The sequence below is a fragment of the Anolis carolinensis genome, chromosome 4, assembly GCF_035594765.1.
Source record: "Anolis carolinensis isolate JA03-04 chromosome 4, rAnoCar3.1.pri, whole genome shotgun sequence".
NCBI classification, from domain to species: domain Eukaryota; kingdom Metazoa; phylum Chordata; class Lepidosauria; order Squamata; family Dactyloidae; genus Anolis; species Anolis carolinensis.
The window spans coordinates 29,270,127-29,290,076 of record NC_085844.1 but is presented as its reverse complement, the minus strand read 5'-3'; the positions used below and the strand labels follow the sequence as shown (position 1 = coordinate 29,290,076).

The following is a 19,950-nucleotide window of genomic DNA, read 5'->3' as shown; positions in this document are numbered from 1 at the left end:
CATGCTACCCCTCTATTCCACCTTGGTCAGACCACACCTGGAATCGCTGTGTCCAATACTGAGCACCAATTGAAGGGATGTGTCCAGAAGAGGGCACCTAAAATAATCAGGGGCCAAGAGAACAAGCCCTACTAGGATCGGCGTAAAGAGCTGGGTATGTTTAGCCTGCAGAAGAGAAGGCCGAAAGGAGACCTGATAGCCATGTATATATATGTGAGGAAGTCAGGGAGGAGAGAGCAAGCTTGTTTTCTTCTGCCCTGGAGACTAGGATGCGGAACAATAGCTTCAAACTTCAGGAAAAAATTCCACCTGAACATTAGGAAGAACTTCCTCACTGTCAGAGCTGTTCAGCAGTGGAACTCTCTGCCCCAGACTGTTGTGGAGGCTCCTTTGGAGGCTTTTAAACGGGCTGGATGGCCATCTGTTAAGGTGCTTTGAATGCGATTTTCCTGGCAGGGGGTTGGGCTGGATAGTCCACGAGGTCTCTTCCATCTATGATTCTATGAGAGACCCCCCCCCATGGGTCATCCAGTCCAACCCCATTCTGCCATGCAGGAACACAAACAAAACACTCCTGACAGATGGCCATCCAGCCTCTGTTCATTTAAAAACCTCCAGGAGAAAAAAGACTCCACCACACTCTGAGGAGGAGGCATCTTCCACTGTCAAACAACTCTTTAACTTCAGGAAGTTTTTTCCCCTTAACATTTATTTATTTATTGTATTTTTACCCCACTCTATCCGAAGAAGACTCAGAGCAGTTTCCAAATCGACAATAATTCAGTGCCACATTAACATAAAACATACAAAATTACAATATATATTGATCATTAAAATCATGAAAATCATAAAAGAAACATATATGCTTTGAATAAGTTGTTAAAACAGTGCACATAGATCTGAAATCATGATCCAGAAGCCATTCCAATCACATTGCATTAACGTCATAGCTGCATATAGCCCTGTGCTACTCTCCAAACGTTTGGTTCCATAGTTAGGTTTTAACTTGCTTTCTGAAGGACAGGGGGGAGGGGGGCCAATCTAATTTCACTGGGAAAAGAGTTCCACAGCCAAGGGACCCCCACTGAAAAGGTCCTGTCTCTCGCCCTCAGCGCCCGCACCTGCGAGGAAGGCGGGACCGAGAGCAGGGCCTCCCCAGAAGATCTTAGCACCCGGGATGGTTCATAGGTGGAATCTCTTTTCCTGCCATAGGTGGAATTTAGGTGGAATCTCTTTTTCTGCCATTTGAATCCATTGTGTCATAGTCTCCAAAGCAGCAGAAAAAGAGCCTGCCCCCTCCTCAATGTGACATCCTTTCAAATATTTAAGCGTGACTATCTTGTCTCCTCCCCAAATGGGAAGATATTGGATCCCTTATTTATTTCATTCCAAAAACATTGCAAAAATAAACAAGTGTAAAACTGATAAAATAAAGGGAGCACATGCAGCTACATAATTTTAGAACAAAAAGGGCAACAGCACTGTCAGTAGCTTTAAACAAGAGGCAGGGCATTGTAGGCAAGCATTGAGATGCTGAGTTGTTTGTTTTGCTCCACAGTTGCACAAGGTGGAGGATTCTTCTAGGTAATGCCATTTTGCCATGTTGTCTTTTGATCTGCCAACATTGGATCCCCTATTGATGGGTCTAATCCAGGTATGGGCAAACTTCGGCCCTCCATGTGTCTTGAACTTTAACTCCCACATTTCCTAGCAGCTAGCCTAATCCAACATCCTTTACATTTCTATTCATATAAAGTGGATTAAAGGTCACAAAGACGCCTGATGGCTTAATAGCTTTTTGAAAACAATATACACATACAGCAACTATTATCTTTATATGTACTATGCTACTATAAATTAATAACAAATAAAGGGAGTTATTAAATATTGAAACCCCCTTTGTGACTTTTGGTCTATTCTGTATGTTAATAGTTTTTTCTTGAGCGAAGAAGCAGGTAACAGGGAGAAGCAGGTAACAAAATAGACTCTCAGATAACTGGAACTAAAGTTACTGGAACTCTCAAGCAACCAGCAAAAAAAAAATCAAAGAAACAATGCTTCACATTTTACAAAAGTTGTATTTTTATAACATAGGCAGTTCCCAAGTTATTTAGACAATAGATTCTGTAGGTTTGTTCCTAAGTTGAGTGTATATGTAAGTTGGAACAGGTACATTTTTAAGTGTGATTGCAGCTCGCTCTATAGATAGATAGATAGATAGATAGATAGATAGATATTAGTTTTTTCCCATGAAAACTCTTTCAAAAGAGAATTTACCCTCCTTGCAATAGATTTCTCTCACTTCCTATCGTCTCACCCGCGTTCTTAGCTATGAGTTGTTTGTAAGTCAGATGTTTGTAACTCAGGGACTGCCTGTACAGTAAAACTGTTACATTAAGTTAGTCTTTGTTTGCTTCTAATTACTGTATTTCAGTATCAAATCAATACAGAGTTTATGGTATGATGTAGTATGGGATATAGTATTAGTATAGATTATTTTTATTGAAACAAAAACAAAAAATGCTGAAGCAGCCAGAAACTACATTTATCTGACCAGTCCCCATGACTGCTGGTTAACTGACAATCTACTGCATTTTTATTATCATACCTAAGGCCCTGACCCAGCATTTTCAACATATCTCAAGTCTTTTTTTATTTTCACACAGTATCTTCACGTTGACATACCAGCTGGATATGTCAACGTGAAAGTATCCAAAATGCTTGAGGCCAGAAGTATTTTGGGTTTTTGAATATTTGCACATACTGGCATTAGTGTTGAACTATGGTATGACTCTGGAGGTCATATTTCCATTCCCTACTTGGCCGTGGAAACTGAATGGGTCACTGTGGTTGCGTAACACACTCTCAGCCCAAGAGAGCCCTGTATTAGGATCACCTTAAGTCATTGTGAGCGGTAACGTACAATTTTGTCAGAACTTGGCAAATTATTCAAGGTCTCGTTTTAGTACTTCTGTAAGTAAATTGTTTGAACTCAATTGCATATGCGATATAAGGAACCCTATGTTGATTTCATCTTTCGTACACAGAGAATGGAACATGTGAAGCAATAGTCCTTGGAGGACTCCAAGGTCATCTTTCTAAGTTTAGTGTACTTAGTGCCTCTGCATTTTTGCTGGTGTTAATCTTAGACATACATTGACTTATATGCTGTTCAATTCAGTGCAACTTTGTTCAGATTAAATATTAATTGAGTTGGTTAACTCGGCCATATTTTCACACAGATTTAATTGAGTAGAGTGATTATTCTCTCTGAGGGCTAATGTGCTTTAAGTTCTCAAGCCATGGTGATCACTCTGTATTTGTAGAATAAAGATGAAAGTTTGTTGGCTTTTAAAAAAACCTCACAGTATCATCTCATTGAAATATGAGTGGAGATTTCATTATTTTAGGAGTAGCATAAAAATTCAGAATTTTTTTCTAGGTATGTGGAAAATTCATGCTTAAAGGTTTAATGTTAAGTTAGCCTCCATAATTTATTTACAACTCCAGACAAAAATTATAAGCCGAATATAAATTCTTTTTCGGGCAGTGTGACAAATGCTGTTCAGGAAGATCAAGCACTTGTAGTACTTTTTTATCTGATTAGATTTCTTCCCATTATTCTCAGAATTCAGGATGGCTAACAGTGTATCTAAAAACACTTATACTTAAAAGTTGGAGCACAACTTTAAGAAAAATATTAATGAAGGGCAAACAGTACGTGAGCTGGAATTTATGTGTAATCTGTTAGAAATATTAAATATGACATTATCATTCTCTCTGGTTTGCTTTTAGCTTTGTGTGGTTTTGGATGGACTTTACACACTTAACTGGTTGAATGGGATCAAAGTATTTAAATGAGACCAAGTGTTTTCCTTAAAGCAAAGTATAATATTAGGTTCCTTAAACCAATGCAAGGAAAGGTAATTGTCTACATCACGATTGAAAAGTTCAGACTCAGTGCAAGTACTTTGAAATTGTAAGTTTCTTTGAAAGACAAGTTTTGCAGTTTGGATATCTTTGTAAGACTGCCTTTATTATGATGACCAAGTGGAACCTGTGAAGTCCACACCTTTCAGCTATTTCCTTTACTGGATGTTAGTCAATGTCTAGTAATCAGAGTTATCAAAATACGTTATATATTAACCTTCCCCCAACTTGCTGCTCTCCATATATTTTGTACTTTGTCATAAACTCAGCACCATAGCCAGTGTTCTGGAAGTCTGAGAGTTCAAAAAAACATCGAGGACACTAAATTATTTCATTGGAGCAAACGTCCATCAGTTTTTAAGAGACTTGACAACCATGTTTCTGAATAAATACAGGTTTTATTTATTTATTTACAGCATTTATATTCCGCCCTTCTCACCCCGAAGGGGACTCAGGGCGGATCACATTACACATATAGGCAAACATTCAGTGCCTTTTAACATAGAACAAAGACAAGACAAACATAGGCTCCGAGCGGGCCTCGAACTCATGACCTCCTGGTCAAAGTGATTCATTGCAGTGATTCATTGCAGCTGCTCTCCAGCCTGCGCCACAGCCCGAGCCCAATCATTCCAGATATCATTCCTAAGGGACTAAAGGTGAAAAATCAGCCATGGGCAACATATTAAATAAATGATTTTTGATAGGTTTAAACTCTCCAGAAATCACAGGCCTTTGCCTTTAAGCTCCTATACTTGCCAGGATATTTTTGAGGCTACCATCTCTCAAATAGGTCTTCCTGTGAGATTTGGTCATTTTTGGAGATTCTGCTTTAGGTGGAATGGTTCTCAATGACAAAGATGTGATGGAACGCCTTCAGATTTTTCAGGAGAAACTTTCTTGCAGTTGATCCTCTCCCAACTCCCCCTGTTTTATTTGTTTTTTCCCTAAGGTCCTGTTTCTTCATTCCTTATTGCTGTTTTTTTTAATACCATATTTACTCAAACCTAATGCTCACCTTTTTTGGCTAAATTACCTAGCCAAAAGTGAGGTGTGCATTAAATTCGATAGCTTGTTAGAATTGTGCATATAAACCCACCTGCACCCATCCATCTGGCCTAGACTGGTGAACTCAACAGCCTCAATCTGATGGAGGGGCACAACTGTCCTCATTCACAAAGCCATCAAAACTTCCCCCTCTGTTTTGAAGACCTTGTGAATGAGGCTTTAGTTGGAAAGCTCCCGCCCCGCCAGTTTGTCAGGCTGGCGAGTTTGCCAGCCTCGGCCTGATGGAGAGGCATAGCTTCCCCTTGCCTGTCAGCTATTCCATGATGGACAGCAGAATGGCCAACAGGAAAGGGGAAGCTGTACATTACATTGAACACCTTTTTTTCAATGTGAACCTTCTAAATTGAGGTGCACATTACAATCGATAATTATTATGCATTATACTTGAGTAAATACTGTAATTTCCTTCTCTTATATAATTCCTCTCTATTACCTATTTCTGCTGTTTTTATTTCAAGCCGGATACCTGCAGTGAGAGATTCCACAGTCTGTCTGAGGGTTCCCAATGACATTTTTGTGAGCCTCAGACCACTCCAGTCATGCTTTCAAAAATGTTTTCCATCCAAAAAAGAAAGAAAATAAGAAAGCCCTTACAAGTAGAGAGTTTGGATAGAAATGAGGCATCAAGCCTCTCTATGCCATGTTTTCTTCCACAGCTCCCAAAATGAAACCAGAATTCTGGTTTTGGTCCTCCTGCATTTTTAGGACTTTTACAACCTGCAGTACATTCTAGAAGCATAGAAATGGGGCCCATAGCCCTGAAATTTGTCTTACCCTATTTAAATCTTATATCTGACACTCCCTCTGGCCCTTTCTGTACAGTTTTGCCTCTTGACATTAGTTTTACATTTCTTGTAATGTTCTCTCCTCAGATAGCATGCTAAGAAAAATAGCAATCTTAGAATCTTTCCTTTCTTGCAGGAAAAAAAGATTTCTCTACTTTCTAAGATGCTGCTATAATATTTCAGTGAAGAGTTTATTGCAGAATTGTATTCAAAGCAGCCAGGACTTTCTAGAATCTTTTTTCATTGTAGCCTGGATAGAGATTGCCATTGTCATCAAAGATCCCAAATCATTCAATTATAGAACTGTCCCTAATAATGTTGTAGCTAGTGAACAGGACAAAAGAGGAGTTTATTGATCCCTGAAACAAATATTCTCCCAATTCTTAGATTTTGTTATTTTCATGCTGTTCAGTACACATCTATTCAAAGTAGGCACCATTGAATTTAGTGAAACTGAATTCCAGGTAAGTGACTACGTTAAGGTCGTCAAAATGAGCATTAGGAAAGAGAATTTCTTAAACCAGGATTTGTAAAGGTATACTATTAGTGGAATTGTGATTGTGGCCAGAAGGTGGAGATAATGTGGTCTAAATGTGCTCACTTCTTGTGCCGATTTCATCTCATAAATGATCCCATCCCATTTTAGTTCTTCTAGTGTGTCTGAGGCTTTTCACTGTTGTATCTTTTGTTGCAGTATTATTTATTTACTTCTGCAGAATAGCTCTTTAGCTCTTAGTTTCCTAAGAGGCTTCTATGCAAAAATTGTATTGATTTTTTTGAAGAACAGTGCACATTTTGACCCTTTCTATATTTTTGTGGGTTATTTTCCTTCCCAACTCTCTGATATCACCAGTTCTAGGTCTTCTTCATTTTTGTATCAACAACACATAGACTTCTTTCTTCTAAAAGCCTACATCATAATTTGTTTAGCTTCCTAATTGTGTATTAAAAATATGTGGTAGCAAAAGAGTTTAAAATATTAATTAAAATAGTTCAGATTTAAGAAAGCAAGGTATCAGTATAAGATTTGAAAATTTGTTTGGTAAGCATTAAGGATATCCCGGGCTATAATTTTGTCATGCTCAAATTGGCAATTTGTGGACCAATTCTGGTCCATGAGCTTTTAGCTTTTGGTTTGTGGAGAGTTTCCAGGAAGAAAAGAAAAATGTATTGTTAGTGTGTTTGTATAATAAACACTAACTTATTTCCCACTTTCTACCCAGGATTGAGACCCAAAGTGTTAGCAATGTAAAAAACAAAACAAAAACAATGCACTAAAACAATAGAAGGTAAATATTAAAAAAGAATTAAACTAATTCAATTATTAAAACAATTCAATTGAAATACAATTATAATAAAATAAAATAAATTCTACTAAAACAATGCAGCATCCCCAGCATGTTTATGTTTTAAAAGCCTTCCTGGATAAAAATATCTGCCATCCGAAGGACAAGTAAGGGATAATTCTTACTTGTTCCAGGTTGTTCCAGAGTTCAGGGGCAGCCACTTAGAAGTCTCTCTCATAACCCTACCAACCATACTTGCAATTGTGGTAGGACTGAGAGAAGGGCCTTTCCTGTTGATCTCAGAGCCAGGGTAATACAGCCTGCCAAATAGGCTGGACTTGAGCCATATAAAGCTTTATAGGTCATCAGCTGTACTTTGAATTGTTCCCAGAAACAGCCAGTGGAACTGATGCACCAAGGGAGTTACATGAGTCCTGTAGCCAACCCCAGTTAACAATTTGGCTGTAACTCTTTGGACCAGCTGAAGTTTTCAACACTCTTTAGCTAACTTGAGTTCTTATATTGGGAGAAAGGTGGGATAAAAATAAATAAATAAATAAGGATATCCTCAAGTAGAGCATGTTACAGTTATGCAAATGGATGTAACTAAGGCATGTACCACCATGGCCAGGTCAGGTATCTCAAGGTTTTAGCCAGTGAGCACAAATCTAATACCATTTTTGACATATAAGGGAAAACATTGCTGTTCCGTCACATCAGACAGCCTGAGAAGCATTGCTTTACTTCTTTTTGTACTTTTCATTCTGCCCTGTATGTCATATTGGTGGGAGATGTAGCATTGTAGTTCCTAACCTGCTTGCTTTTGCAGTAGTATAAGCAAGGCTTAACAGTCAAAGCTCCTATAATGGGATTCTTCCTCTGACACAGGTTCCTCCCAGTCATTCAACTCATGTGCATGAACTCATGCTATATATATTAGTTTGTGGATATGAAAAGAACCAGTTATTAAGGAGTGGTTGTATCATGTTTCTTTTTAATATCTTTGTATAGTACCTTAATAGAAAGGCCAGATAACTTGCATAGTTTATCTGGAGATAACTGACCTTGTTTGTGTTATGTATGAGAAATGGGTGTTAAGGACATTTAGGAGTGCAGCATTTTGTGTAAAGGTTACATTCCTTCCACCATTTAAATCAAGGGTTGTAGGTAATCGTAGAAGGGGGTGTTTTGCAACAGTGGCCATTTTCAGCCTCTCATGTTGTAAAGTGAGAATTTGAAATGACCTAAACTACTGCAGTTATATTTAGAAACTTGATTTTAGGACACTACCAACTTGGGAACCCCTATATTTGAAAACACAGCAGTTTTGAATTTATAAAGCTTCTTACAGTATAAAAATGTTGGAGGAGTATAGGAAATAATATCCTTTTGTTAGAAAAGTGGACATGAGTTAACTGTTTAGGATTTAACAAACAACCTTAAGTTTTCTACAATCCTTTTTGAAACAAAGAAAGAAAGAAAGAAAGAAAGAAAGAAAGAAAGAAAGAAAGAAAGCTGCTATCAGAAAATGGGTGAAAATGACTGTATCAGTTCCCTCAAAGTATTTTGAAAATGCACATCAATTATTGAACTGTTCATTTTAAAACACTGAAAAATCTATTGAAAGGATACAGTTTTACTGTTCATTCTCTCTTTAGAATGCTCATGTTCTTTTTGGAAACAGATATCTAAATAGTGTGTTTCCATCTTCATAATGTTGTGAGTTTTCACTTTTCTATTTACTAAAGATTAAAATAGCAAGCAGAGAGAAAAAAACGCTTACCTAGCAAATCAAGGCTGCAAAGGAACATGTTGATACATTTGCTAGGATTTGACTTAAGGGATAGGGAAGGACCCATCCTCATTCTAGCCCTTCTCATCATGTAGAGCAGTGATTCCCAAAGTGAGTGCTAGCGCCCCCTGGTGGGCACTGCAGCGATCCAGGGGGGCAGTGATGGCCACAGGTACATTTGAATGTTTTAACTTTTTTGTATTACCTTTCTATTCTGAGTTCAAAAAATAGTTTCATAATTTCAAACTTCAATGTTTCTAATGTACACCTTTCTTTACTATATTTTACGAAAAGGTAGAAACATTAATACATATAACTTTCTGTTTAATTGCTATTAAAAAAATTTAAATTAATTTCCAGGGGGCGCTGAGTAATATTTTTTCTGGAAAGAGGGCGGTAGGCCAAATAAGTTTGGGAACCACTGATGTAGAGCATGAGGTTACAAAACACCCTCCAGGTGTTTGGAACTACAACTCCAAGAAGCCTTAGCCAGCCTTTGCAATAGTCAGAAATTCTGGGAGCTGAAGTCCCAAACAAACAAAAAACATTAGGAGGAATTTAAGTAAAATATTCTGAAGATTTAGATTATTTAGATTTAACTCAGATTTATTCCGGGTAGCACTTAAGATGACTAGATGGTGAGATTTATATACTGAAGACACAATATAAATATGCATGATCCCAATTAATTCTTTTAATGTATGCATTACGCAGTGTGTATTTATATAGCTTTTTAAAGTACATCTGTTTATAAGCTACTTATTTTTCACAAATGTGCCCAAAGCCTTACAACATAGTGAAATAGAATTCAAAATGAATAATTATAAAAAAAAATCTGAAAAGTTGATTTGAGACTCTTTAAGAGAGAATAAGCAGAATAATAACAACAACTGTGAAACCCTCACTCAAATGTTCTCTTAGGCCTGAAAGAGCCTAAATGTCAATACTGAAGAGGATTTATCGGGCCTGCCCAGCGATTTGACTTCTGATGTAGGTGTGACAGTAGAAATTTCCCAGACCAACACCCTGAATCCATACTTTGAAGGATATAAACAGTATTGCTTTGAAGGATGTAACCAGTACTATTAATTGGATTTGGAAACATACTGACAACCAATGTAGGTCAAACAGCATTAGAGTAATGTATTCCAAATAACATGCTCCCATTAGCATGCTGCCTATCCAGCAGTTTTCTAGTGCTGAACATTTTTCAAAGGCATCTTCACACAGTGATGAAATGGTTCAGCCTGTATTGATGGCCAAATCTGCCTGAGGAAATATCCCAGATGATATATCAGAAAGGTATGCAGAAGTGGTCCTGGCCCTTAGCAACAGCCTTGACTCTTCATAAGTGATGATACATAGTACAGAACATTTTCATACACTCCATCTTTGTTCTGTTTATGAATCTGTAAAAAATACATAGAAATGGATTTAGAGCTCAGGCATACTGATACTGGAATCAGAATATGGTTGTATAAGTCAAAATCAGCTAAGCTTTGGTGTCTCACTGACCTGAGTAGAATCCACAAGCATATACTTAATTCTTTTCTGTGCTATCAGAAAATGTTAACTAGGTCATGCCCATTGTTGGTGTGCATTGCTGAAGCTCATTTTTTCAGCTGTTAGAGATGAATTCAGTATTCTTGTGGCTACTTAGTTACTTGTTACATTTACATAAATTGTTATCTCTAGTCACTGGCCATAATTCCAAATGCAAGTTGTTGTAATGTAGGCATTGTTCTCTCCAGTCACTGCCCAGACCCAAAACTCCTTAGATTTCACAACATTTTGATATAACATCACAATTCTTTCTATATCCAGTTGGAGTCATTCAATATTTGTGTGAATTTATCCAGCAGAAGATGGAAAGTAAAAAAAATGCTGTGGTTAATCGCAGGGCTTTCAAAGATACACAATCTTATAGAAGATCATTCTTACAGGGAACTTCTCTCACACCCAAACCATTCATTTGGAGCTTGGAAAGTTATATCCCAAGCTAATATGCACTCAGTTGTAGCTTCCTAGCCTTGCTGTTCTTTTAATATCTGTATTTTAAAAACATTCTTAATCTAAAAGTTGCTACCTTCATTGTCCAATTTTCCCCAAGATCAATTGGAGGAGTTGAGGACAGGTCACTTAAGGTGCGATGTGGTCAAGGGCGGTAGGAAACTTGGTGGGGAGAATATGCAATGAATGGCTAGAAACCTGCATTCCAACCTGCAAGGAGCTGACTTTTGTATCCTGATACTTATTCAAGCTTTAATCAGGTTGTGGAGCTGGAACCAGAATGGCTTCCTAAACAGAAACTAGAAATGAATCTATAACTCTTGGGATGGTGTGGTTGTTGATGACCAGAGGTAGGAAAAGAAGAGGAATACAGGTATCAAGGACAGAAAATATCTTGTTGCCTGCCATAGCTTGGCTCACACTGGTAAAACAAATCCTAGTTTCTTTGATTTAGCCATATCTGTACCCAGTTCTCTATTCTATGTGTTCATTGTTCCATGCATGAACAGGCAGGCATCTGATAAAGGAGGACTGTATTGGAAATAACTGCACCCAGTCTCTGGGCACATATCCTTTTAGAAATAAATGGCAATCATAACCTTATTGAAAAGGGGAAAAATCCAAAAGACAGCCCGAAAGACATACCACAACCCTGGAAAAAATCTGTTTGGCAAATGTGGATCTCCATAAACATGTGGAGAACACATTTTGAAAACCACTAGTCAAGAAAAGCATGACCTTGTTAAAAGTCAAGTTATATAAGCATTCATGTAATGGCACACAGGTAACTCAGCTATTAAACTGAAGAACCATGTCTTTGAACTGCCAAGAACGAAGACATGCCACTACAAAATATATTTGGTTAGCAGAGGATGGTTGTTTCTTTGAAGTTGAAATTGCAGTTGCAATTGTAATTTCCCAAAAGATATACACTCCCTTGAAACCTCTTAGTTTAAAATATGCACACAGAGATTTAAAAAAACAAAGTTTTCTTTGAAAAATAACATATCTTGTTTACTCACAAACATCTTGTATTAATTCACCATACAGGCACATTTCTTATTTAAATTCAGTTATAGATAGGATGTAGTTCTCTGTATGTTGAGTACGCAGGGTATCAGACTTAATCAATACTCCATAGTCTTTAGGTATTAACTGAAGTCCATAAGTCATACTTCTGTACTGAAGTCCAAGCAACAACATGCATACACCTCCACTGATGTGTAAAGCAGACTGAATAAAATGGAGCCCTGAGTCTCAACATGCCCAAAGCAATTACATGTCTAGAACCCCTCCCACACTTCTTGGGAGGAGAGCAATGGCCAACCTTGATAAAATAGTGAAGAGCAGAGACATCACACTGGCAACGAAGGTCCGCATAGTGAAAGCAGTGGTATTCCCCATAGTAACCTATGGATGCGAGAGCTGGACCATAAGGAAGGCTGAGCGAAGGAAGATAGATGCCGTTGAACTTTGGTGCTGAAGGAAAATCCTGAGAGTGCCTTCGACTGCAAGAAAATCCAACCAGTCCATCCTCCAGGAAATAATGCCCGACTGCTCATTGGAGGGAAGGATACTAGAGGCAAAGATGAAGTATTTTGGCTACATTGTGAGAAGACAGGAAAGCTTGGAAAAGATCATGATGGTGGGGAAAATGGAAGGAAAAAGGAAGAGAGGCCCACCAAGGGCAAGATGGATGGACGGTATCCTTGAAGTGACTGGCATGAACTTGAAGGAACTGGGGACAGCGATGGCCGACAGGGAGATCTGGCGTCGACTTGTCCATGAGATCACGAAGAGTCGGAAACGACTATGTGATTGAAAAAGAAGAAGAACCCCTCCCACACCAAAGAGATACAGTTAAACTGGCAACTATCATTTAACAGTCTTGTTTTGGCATATAAATTATTAAATAGTGTTAGTTGTATTTATTGTAACTGTTTCCACTACCTATAAGGAAGGGACAGATAGGATGTTTTATCTTTCTTAGAACAGAAAATCCAAGCAGACTAAGCAAGTAATACTCCAGATGCGTGAATACTCCAGTACGACCTCAGTATCCACTGGAGTTTGGTTCCAGGACCCACCAACCCCCCCATGGATACCAAAACCTGTATATGCTTGAGTCCCATCATATACAATGGTGTAGTAAAACAGTGTCTTTTGTAACAAAAAGCAAAATCAAATTTGCTTTTGGGATTTAAAAAACCTACTTTTGAGCCATGGTTGGTTGAGTGCATATTCTGTAAACACAAAGGGTCAACTGTATACCTTCCAACTGGTGTAAACTGTGAAACATTGACTGGTATGAATAAATCTAAATACTTGAATTGCGGTTCTATATTTGCTGTCTAATTACACATGATTTTATTTTCTTGAATTCTAGCTTAATGGTCAACCTGCTCATGAAATTTCTGAAGAGGAAATAACGCCTACAGTTCGGAGAGAGAATCTAAAGCAGCCATCAGATGTGGAAAAGAAAACAGAAAAGGTTAGTTACTAATTTGTAAGTGATGGAAATCTGCAGATAATATTGGTTCTGTTTTTGTAATGGCTGAAACAAATTTTAGACCAAAATAGCAAAGCATTTGGCTAACTATAGTTGTAAATCACTACTTCTGCCACTAATCCTCCCACCCCCAAGGACTGGTACCAGTAAAATCCAACATGACTGCAGAACAAACTCTTGTGTATCCAGAACTATGCGGCTTTTCCTGACTTCACACTAATTTGAAATGGATTTGTTAAACAAGGGGGCATTTTATGCTTCCCAAAGTTAAAAAAGTTTTATTGTGATTGCCTGGGCTTGGCCCCATGTTAGCCACTCTGAGTCCCTTTGGGGAGATGAAGGCGGGGTATAAAAATAAAGTTGTTGTTATTATTATTATTATTATTATTATTATTATTATATAGCAACAGTGCTGAGCAGAAGGCACTTTGGGATATGGTCTGCTTATTCTCGGTGATCTGTAGTAGACCTGTCATTTTTCTCAGTTCCCAAGGGGGAACTAGTGGCCCTCCCGTTCTGTTAAAAAGTACTCCTATCCCTCACAAGTGGTGACATGTGTTGATACTAATGGAACAGAGTTTAACAAAATCTGAAATAACAGTCCAGATTTAACAAAAATGGCTACAAGATTATTTTATTTCTAAATTAGGCTAATTTGCATGGTAATATTTGTCAGTGCATTTTAGACTTTAGTAGCATATTTATGTTTGTCTGTACGGTAAACCTTCTTTGCCTAAATCCATCTGCTGGATGTTTCAAAAATTGAGGCCCTTTCCACACAACTGAATCAAATCCCACATTATTTGCTTTGAACTGGAATATATAGCAGTGTGGACTCAGATAATCCGGATCAAAGCAGATAAATATTTATTTATTTATCATTTCAGAAGCAAACCAAGGGTACAAGTTGTAATGTATTTGAAAACACAAAGTTTTTTTTAAAAAAACAACAACTTGACATTATACTAAATGTTCTTTGACATTTTCTGCCTTGATATTCTGGGATATACGGCTGTGTGGAAGGGCCCTGAAGCATTTTGTTAGTATCCCCAAACTGTATCAAAGTGTTTCAACAGATTTATTTTTTTTATTATAAACATATTTTCTGGCACGCTGTTGATTAGCCCCAACTAGACAAGACCTATTAAATCAATTGTTCAGTGGTGACTCAACACAGAAGTAATGCCATCGATTGAATGGGTGTACTGTTGTCAGGATAATTACAAAATTTAGGCCACAAACTGGGAAAAGGCCTAAAATATATAATTATTGCTATTATAATCACAATTATTATTATAAATATATTTAAAATTAGAAAGTTATTTTGATAAATGTGTTATTAAATTAAAGCTAATTTCAGTAATCATAAATATTTAATTGTATATAATTCAGTATTTAATCTGAGCTCTTCCTTAGGGTATTTTTAGGCCCCAAGACATATTTGTACTACTCTACAGAAATCACTGCTAAATTGTTAATCTAAAATGACACCTATTAAATTTAGCTTGTGTTCCACTGTAAATCTCATGTCTAGCCTAAGGTATTTTAATTGCTTGAATACTGAGAGAAGATTTTTGTCTGCTATTTCAGTCAAAGAAGAATAAGAAGAAACAAAGAGGAGATGCTAAAACGGTTCAGGATCAATCACGTGCTGATGGAAAAGAAGCTGATGAAGGTATTAAAGGGGTGGGGAGGATTAAGCATACTGGTCTTTATCCATCTCCTGTTTACTGGATGACAGTGGGAAGAGAACTGGAGTTTGTATTGACATCCCTCCACCTTTCTTTCTAGATGTCAGAACTGTCTTCCCCACTGTACTAGAGGAGATCTCAGAGTTTTCTGAGGCAACTTTAATAGGAATATAGAGGGCAGTCAAGGAATTGGGAAAATATAACATCAGTATGCCATATGTACCTATTCATGGGCATAAGTTGTATGATAGGTTATACTTCCCCAGGAGAATTTGAGCACAGCTGGTTCCATCTTAAACCCAAACTAAAATATAATTAAATAATGAGTAACATCTAGAAGCACCTGTAGTTTCACTGTCATAGATATCTCAAGAATGTACCCCAAATCAACAGTGCTAGGAAAATCCAGTAAAAGGGAGTGTTTCAACTGACGGTAGATATTTCAAGTTTTGCCCCATTTTTCACACTTAAAGTCTGCAGCTGGAGTAAGGCTATTCAGAAATGTATTTTGAAAACACAAGGACTATATATGGAAGCTGGAAGCTATGGGGGTGCTCTTTTGTATAGCCAACACAACTTGTAGCTAATCAGTGAAAGTTCAATTTATCTGTGCATTTTAACTGTATTATACCCTGCCTCAAACTGTAAGGAGTTGGTATTATTATGTCAAAGCAGCTTGTCTACCATTTGCTGATTGACCATGTTGACAAGCTCCCCATGGTTCCCTTCTATATTCTTTATTTACTTTATTTTTAACTCTCCTTGTCTCCCTATACAGGAACTCAAGGAAGCTTAACAATAAATATAAAATAATGCTAATTAAAAACAATATGAATCTACTCACACACACACACATATATATAGACAGAGAGTTACTAAAACATTAAAATGTATTTAAACTGTATACAAGCAATCTCCAGGTTGCAAACATCCAGCTTACAAACAACTCATTATGACGAATGGGTGTGAGATAACAGAAAATGGGAGAAATCTATCCCTAAGAAGGGAAATTCACTCAAAAGAGTTATGGGGAAAAAGTGTCTCAACTGAAGCTTTCTTGCCAGTCCTTTTTTCCACAACAAACCATTTTTTTTCCAAAATCCAGTTATCACAAGAACAGAAAGTGAGGTGAAATTTTCTGAACTGGGCACAGACAGCAAAACAAACATCACAGGGATGTTAACCCTTCCCTATGATATCCAAAGCTAAGAAATTGTGTGTGTGGCTGGAGTGACACTTAAAAAATGTACTTGTTCCGAATGACATACAAATTCAACTTAAGAACAAACCTACAGAACCTATCTTGTTTGTAATGGGACAATTTGAAAATCAAACTGGGGTAGGTTTCTTTGTGGGATCTAATATTTTCCATAATTCTTTTAGGAGCTTGGGAAACAAAAATCAGTAACAGAGAGAAACGACAGCAGCGTAAACGTGACAAGGTGTTGACTGACACTGGGCCAGAATCAAATATATCAGCTATGGAAAATTCAGTCTCTCTTTCCACTGAACCACTGACTTCTTCTGCATCCTTTTCAGTTGGTCCTAGAAAAAACAAAGGTAAGTATGTGTCTTTATGTAGTACATAGCATTTGTTTCTTCAGGTAGGGCAGTTATTTGTTTAAAAAAAACCAGCAAAGCAGTTTTAAAACATAACATTTCAACTGTTTGGATTTGATTAAATATGTTTTAAAATTGTTTTGTGGGTTGACAAAAACATTGAACATAAGTTTCCATAATTGATGAGGTTGACATCCAAGGAGGAGGGATAATCCAGCCTCAAAGAAACACCTTCATTTCTGTTTGTTTTTTAAACTGTCTTGCCTTGAAGAAGGAAGATTCCCCCTCATAAAGGCCCTGCAGACTAACTCAAGCAAAGAAGTCAGCCATAGCAGAGCACTTGATGAACCAACCTGGACACAGTATACTATTTGAGAACACAGAAATGCCGGACCATTTTAACAGCTATCATGTCAGACTACACAGAGAAACCATTGAAATCCACAAGAAGCATGTGGACAATTTCAACAGAAAGGAGGAAACCATGAAAATGAACAAAATCTGGCTACCAGTATTAAAAACCTCTAAAATCAGAACAGTAAATAAGGAATAACACTCTGAAAACAGAGGAATTCCAGACATGAATCAATCAGGAGCAGCTAACACCTCGGAACAAAGGATTCCCCCAGGCAAGAAGAAGCCAGGACATGAAGCTGGCAAGTCCAATAATGCTAATCAATGTGATTAATTACAACAGTCACACTGGCCTCCAACAGACAAGAGTTCTCCCACCCTGGACCTTACACAGATATATAAACCTTCCTTGCTTAGTTTTTCCAATATATCTCACAACCTCTGAGGATGCCTGCCACAGATGTGGGCTAAATGTCAGGAGAGAATGCTTCTCGAACATGGCCATACAACCCAGAAAACTCGCAACAACCCTGTGATTCCACCTCCCTTCTTTCTTTTTCTGAAGGCAAGTTAATTAACAAAATCTGAAATGAAGCTCTTTAGAGGAAGGAGGGAAGATACTCAATTTCAGGTTTTTACACTGCCTTGCCTTCAGAGAAGGAAGGAAGGGAGGGAGGGAAACAGCCCCAAATGACTCTCTGACAATTATGCAAGAAACACAAAAATGCTAATTTTGCCATCCCCAAAATGGGGGTATGACTATTACATGGTGGCCACTATTATGCAATGAAATACATTAGATATGTGTTCATCATGGATATCATGTACTCCTAAACTCTTAATTGGCAGACCAATCTCAAACGGGATGCTGAAATCATCCAAGATCAAAAGTCTGAGCAACTCTTAACACCAACTCCAAGACCAGTTTGAGAAATTTAGCCAGGAAATCTAACAGACCACAGTGTGGGCAGCTCACTAACAGAATCCCCAATCTGTCCCTGGTCTTCAGGCTTAGATATACACTTTCAATGTAATTCACATGCCTCATAGATAATATCTTCAGATTAATATGGAACTCTGCTCTGCTCCCCTGTAAGCTACATTCCCTGATCTGCTCACTAACACAATATCCACATCATGCTTCTACTATCTCTCAGCTAAGTTTCTGAAAAGCATGCCAAGTAAGCCTTCTCATCTGTAAGGGGATCATAGATTGTGTGTACTTTATTTTTATCTGACCTGAAATTGTATATGGGCAAGGTGAGGTTTTGTGGGTGAGTTGGGTCGGCCTCTAAATTCCTAAGGATGGGAAGGATGACTGGAAGGTAACACAGGTATTAAGCATCCCTCTGCAGTGACGCATCGCCCTGTCATCATCATTTCTCTCTATGTCCTGGACAACTTATATTGTTGTTCCATTTTCTTTACATATTATTCTCATATCAACAATAACCAAATGCCAATAAATACAGATCACACAGTTAACTATAACACATTAAAACAGTTCTAAAACCTCAGAACGACTCCAAATTTGTAAATATCAGGTTTATAAAACTGAACATTTGGCTAGTCGAGCATAACATTCACACTAAGATGAAGTCTTATAGCTAACTAAATGTTATTAAGCTGTTCTTCCATCACAACCTGGTGTTACAGTTGCCACTCTCACTGCCAGTTGGTTTATCTATAATAAATCATATATACATATAGGTATCCAGTCACAAAAATTATCTCACAATGTACTGGTAGGATTCCATATATTCCATACATCAATATAATGCTCATGAGACACAATTAAAATCCCTCTTACTTCAGTTTCAGACACTCTTAGACATCTGGTTGTAATCTCGATATCCCAGTTTTTCCTCTATAATTCCATGGCCTTTGCTTCCAGCTTCCCATCAGTCACTATGCCATTTGTGGCTGTAATAAGACACATTCAGGATACCAAACAAGTGATTTCCTTTCCTTCTTCCCTGAGCTTCTGCTTTGGTTATAAAGCTGCTTGACCATGCCTCTGTAAGGGCAGTTGGTGCTTGCTACGAGCAAAGTAGCTAATCTTATAGGTTCTTTTCTATTCTTCTTGCCAACACCAAAATACTGTATTGGACTTCTGCTAGTGATAAAGCTGACAGTAATTATGGGTTTTTTCTGGGTTTTGTATGTTTCTTTCCAAGCCTTTTTTTAAAAAATCTTAATCCATAGCACTTGGACTGGACATTTATAGGATGCTTTGGATTCTTTGTCTATTAGTCTGTCGACATAAACAGTGGATTTATTTACATATTAGCAGGCTAATTGATCACTAATCTCTCTTCTTTTCTTAATCAGGTGATACAGTTCTGAATGTTCAAGTTAATAATTCTAAATCTGGAAAAGGTGATACTACTCTTCAGCAAGGTGAGGCATACCTACTTTGCATAATACTCTCATTGAGGTTCTAGTACAAGTATTTTTATTTGTACAAGTATTTCTTTGTACTCACTTTTACCTAATTACGAGGATCAGCAACATCCAGCATGGATGGCTTGCATAGCTGTAGCACGCTTCCTTCCTAGCTTACTGTTATGATTGAGCCTCATGGCTCTGTTACTGACAGACGTGGGCGTAAGACTCCTCGGGAGTCAGATACTCTCGAGGAGCGAGAGAGAAAAAGACTGCGAGACATATTTGCAGCACCATCTGACGAAGAATCTTTCGAAGGGTTTACGGAGAGAATGGAGGAGGGGCTGGTTAGCTCAGAGGAGGATGAGATGGATTGGACTCGGGTAAGGGAGGAATTGGGGGCCACTGGCCATGATGGGGCAGAAGATGAATGGGGACCTTCAGGATTAGACCCATGGCTTAGCTGGAGGGATGGGACGGGATCCACAGCTGGAGATGCTGTTGGGCGTAGTCAGAGGTGTTCCAGCTCTGACGAGGAAAGTGATGAGGAAACGCCCGGGTTAAGGAGGACAGCTGACAG

At 38.0% G+C, this 19,950-nt stretch overlaps 1 protein-coding gene across 1 annotated transcript in view; it reads left to right on the top strand.

Moving 5' to 3' along the window:
• mtdh (metadherin) overlaps positions 1 to 19,950 on the top strand; it is a 43,963-nt gene that overhangs the window by 2,580 nt on the left and 21,433 nt on the right. The window contains exons 2-5 of the mRNA XM_062980152.1: positions 13,258 to 13,362; positions 14,971 to 15,055; positions 16,455 to 16,631; positions 19,317 to 19,385. Of these exons, the coding sequence (XP_062836222.1) occupies positions 13,258 to 13,362; positions 14,971 to 15,055; positions 16,455 to 16,631; positions 19,317 to 19,385 (436 nt within the window). The remainder of the gene's footprint in view (positions 1 to 13,257; positions 13,363 to 14,970; positions 15,056 to 16,454; positions 16,632 to 19,316; positions 19,386 to 19,950) is intronic.